Source organism: Olea europaea, unplaced genomic scaffold (assembly GCF_002742605.1).
Source record: "Olea europaea var. sylvestris unplaced genomic scaffold, O_europaea_v1 scaffold138, whole genome shotgun sequence".
Lineage (NCBI taxonomy): Eukaryota > Viridiplantae > Streptophyta > Magnoliopsida > Lamiales > Oleaceae > Olea > Olea europaea.
Window position 1 is genome coordinate 354,249 of NW_019231313.1, and position 2,050 is coordinate 356,298.

The 2,050-nt window shown below is 32.7% G+C and overlaps 1 protein-coding gene across 1 annotated transcript in view; it reads left to right on the top strand.

Annotated features, from left to right (window-relative positions):
- Positions 1-893: 893 nt before the first annotated feature.
- Positions 894-2,050, top strand: part of LOC111375503 (probable inactive ATP-dependent zinc metalloprotease FTSHI 1, chloroplastic) — a 7,301-nt gene continuing 6,144 nt past the window's right edge. The window contains exons 1-2 of the mRNA XM_022998341.1: positions 894-1,722; positions 1,802-1,999. Coding sequence (XP_022854109.1) covers positions 1,010-1,722; positions 1,802-1,999 — 911 coding nt within the window. The 5' untranslated portion in view covers positions 894-1,009. The remainder of the gene's footprint in view (positions 1,723-1,801; positions 2,000-2,050) is intronic.

Consider the following 2,050-nt stretch of genomic DNA (forward strand, 5'->3'; position numbering starts at 1 on the left):
GCATAAAATGGTTTGAGTTGAAAACATAGTAGAAACCGTCCAAATTGAACCGCTTTCACCCCTACCTTCATTTGCCGTTTTGATATGAACTGGACATCCAAAGAATACTATTATTTTTCGTATTTGCTTAATATACATTGAATGTATCAATTGAAATTATTTATTATAGTTACGCATTATGTCCTCCATTTACATTATCTCTATGTTAACCTTCATTGAATAAATCAATTGGAAGAAAACTCTAAAAATATTCACTTTTTGCTCCAATTTTTTAAGTAAATTTAAATTTACTATCCAACCAAGTAAAATGAATATGTCAAATGTACATTTATCATGACTAAATTATTGGCAAAATAATTAATGATAATATTGTTTCAAATGGTTCAAATAATTAAAATAAGTAAATACATATTGAAAAACAAAAAATATGGTATTATTGAAACAATTAATTACAGTTGTATTATTGAAAAAATTAAATTATATTAATGATAAAATCATCCAAAAAATTGATTTTCTCTTGATATGATATTCAATATATGGAAAAGTGACATAGGAGCTTACCTATTTCTTCGGCCAGGTTATAAATATAGCTAGTTAGATAGATGCATTCAATTGACTAGGCAAGAATTTAATAACTTAAAATGGGCAAATCGAAAAAAAAATAAGTTGAGTGCTCAAATTGAAACATAAATATAAAGAGTTACTAAATCGCAACAAATTGAATTTAGGAGACCGATATGAAATAAAGTTGTAATTTGAGGGACGAGTAGTGACATTTTCCTGCAAACCTGTTTTCCCTCCAAAGCCAACTTTAAACTGTTATACCCTAACAAACTTCTCTCTCTCTCTCTCTCTCTCTCTCTCTCTCTCTATACGTACATATATGAACAGACGTATTAAAACCTTCCTCGCACATATATGAACAGACGTATTGAAACCTGATTTTTATTTTTGGAACACAATCTTTGAAACCTGATTGAATACAAGACCTAACCTTTGCAAAAGAACGATGTATTCCTCTCCTGTGGGCACAGTCAATAACCCAATTTCACCAATGTTTTTCTATCCGAAACCCTTAATTAGATTGCCCACAAAATTTCCACTTCAAGAGTGTCGCAGAAATTTGCAGATTTCTTTAAGAAACCCCAAAAGACTGCATCTTTTCCACTGCCCACGAGCAATTTTGCGGAATCCCAATACAAATTCAGTGCCTTCTTTTGTAGAGAGCGACGACTTTGTTAATCGGGTTTTAAGGACAAATCCTAGCCGAGTGGAACCCAAGTATTTGACTGGGAATAGATTGTATACACAGAAAGAAAAGGACGATTTGAGGAAAAATGGTTTTGGTAACCGGTTTTTCAATACATTGAGGTGGTTGAATTCGAAGGTATTGATGAGTGAAAATGATAAAGAGAGTGACCAAGGAAATTTAATGAAGTCTGAAGAGGAGGTTTATTTGCCGGATATTTTGAGGGAATATAAAGGTAAACTTTATGTTCCTAAACAGGTTTTCGGTGCTAGTTTATCGGAAGAAAAGGAGTTTGATAAGAATATGGAAGAGTTGCCAAAACTGAGATATAATGATTTTCGGAAATACTTGAAGAGTGATCAAGTAAAGCTGTTGAGTTTTAAGGAGGATAGTGGGATTTCTTATGGTTATAGGGATTTTGTTGTGGATTTGAAAGAAACACCAGGAGGAAAGAGCTTTCGCAACGCTAAATGGTTAGTATTCACAAACTCATGGAAACTATTTTCTTTAAATTCTTTGCTGGTTTTGTTTTGTAACTCTTTCTTGATTTAGGGTGATGAAGCTGGATCAAAACCAGACGCAAGCTCTTTTGAAGGAGTACAAGGGGCCACGGTATAAAATTGAGAAGCATGTGATGGTATTGAACCTCATTTTTCTTTGTACTTTTGTTTTGGATAGAACTTGCATTGACAGGAGCAAAATAGAATGCAATGATGAATATGAATATAGGATGCAAGAAACCTTAAAAAAGTGCTTGAATGGCATTTAAGGTGGACCAATCTGGGTAATAATCAAATTTTA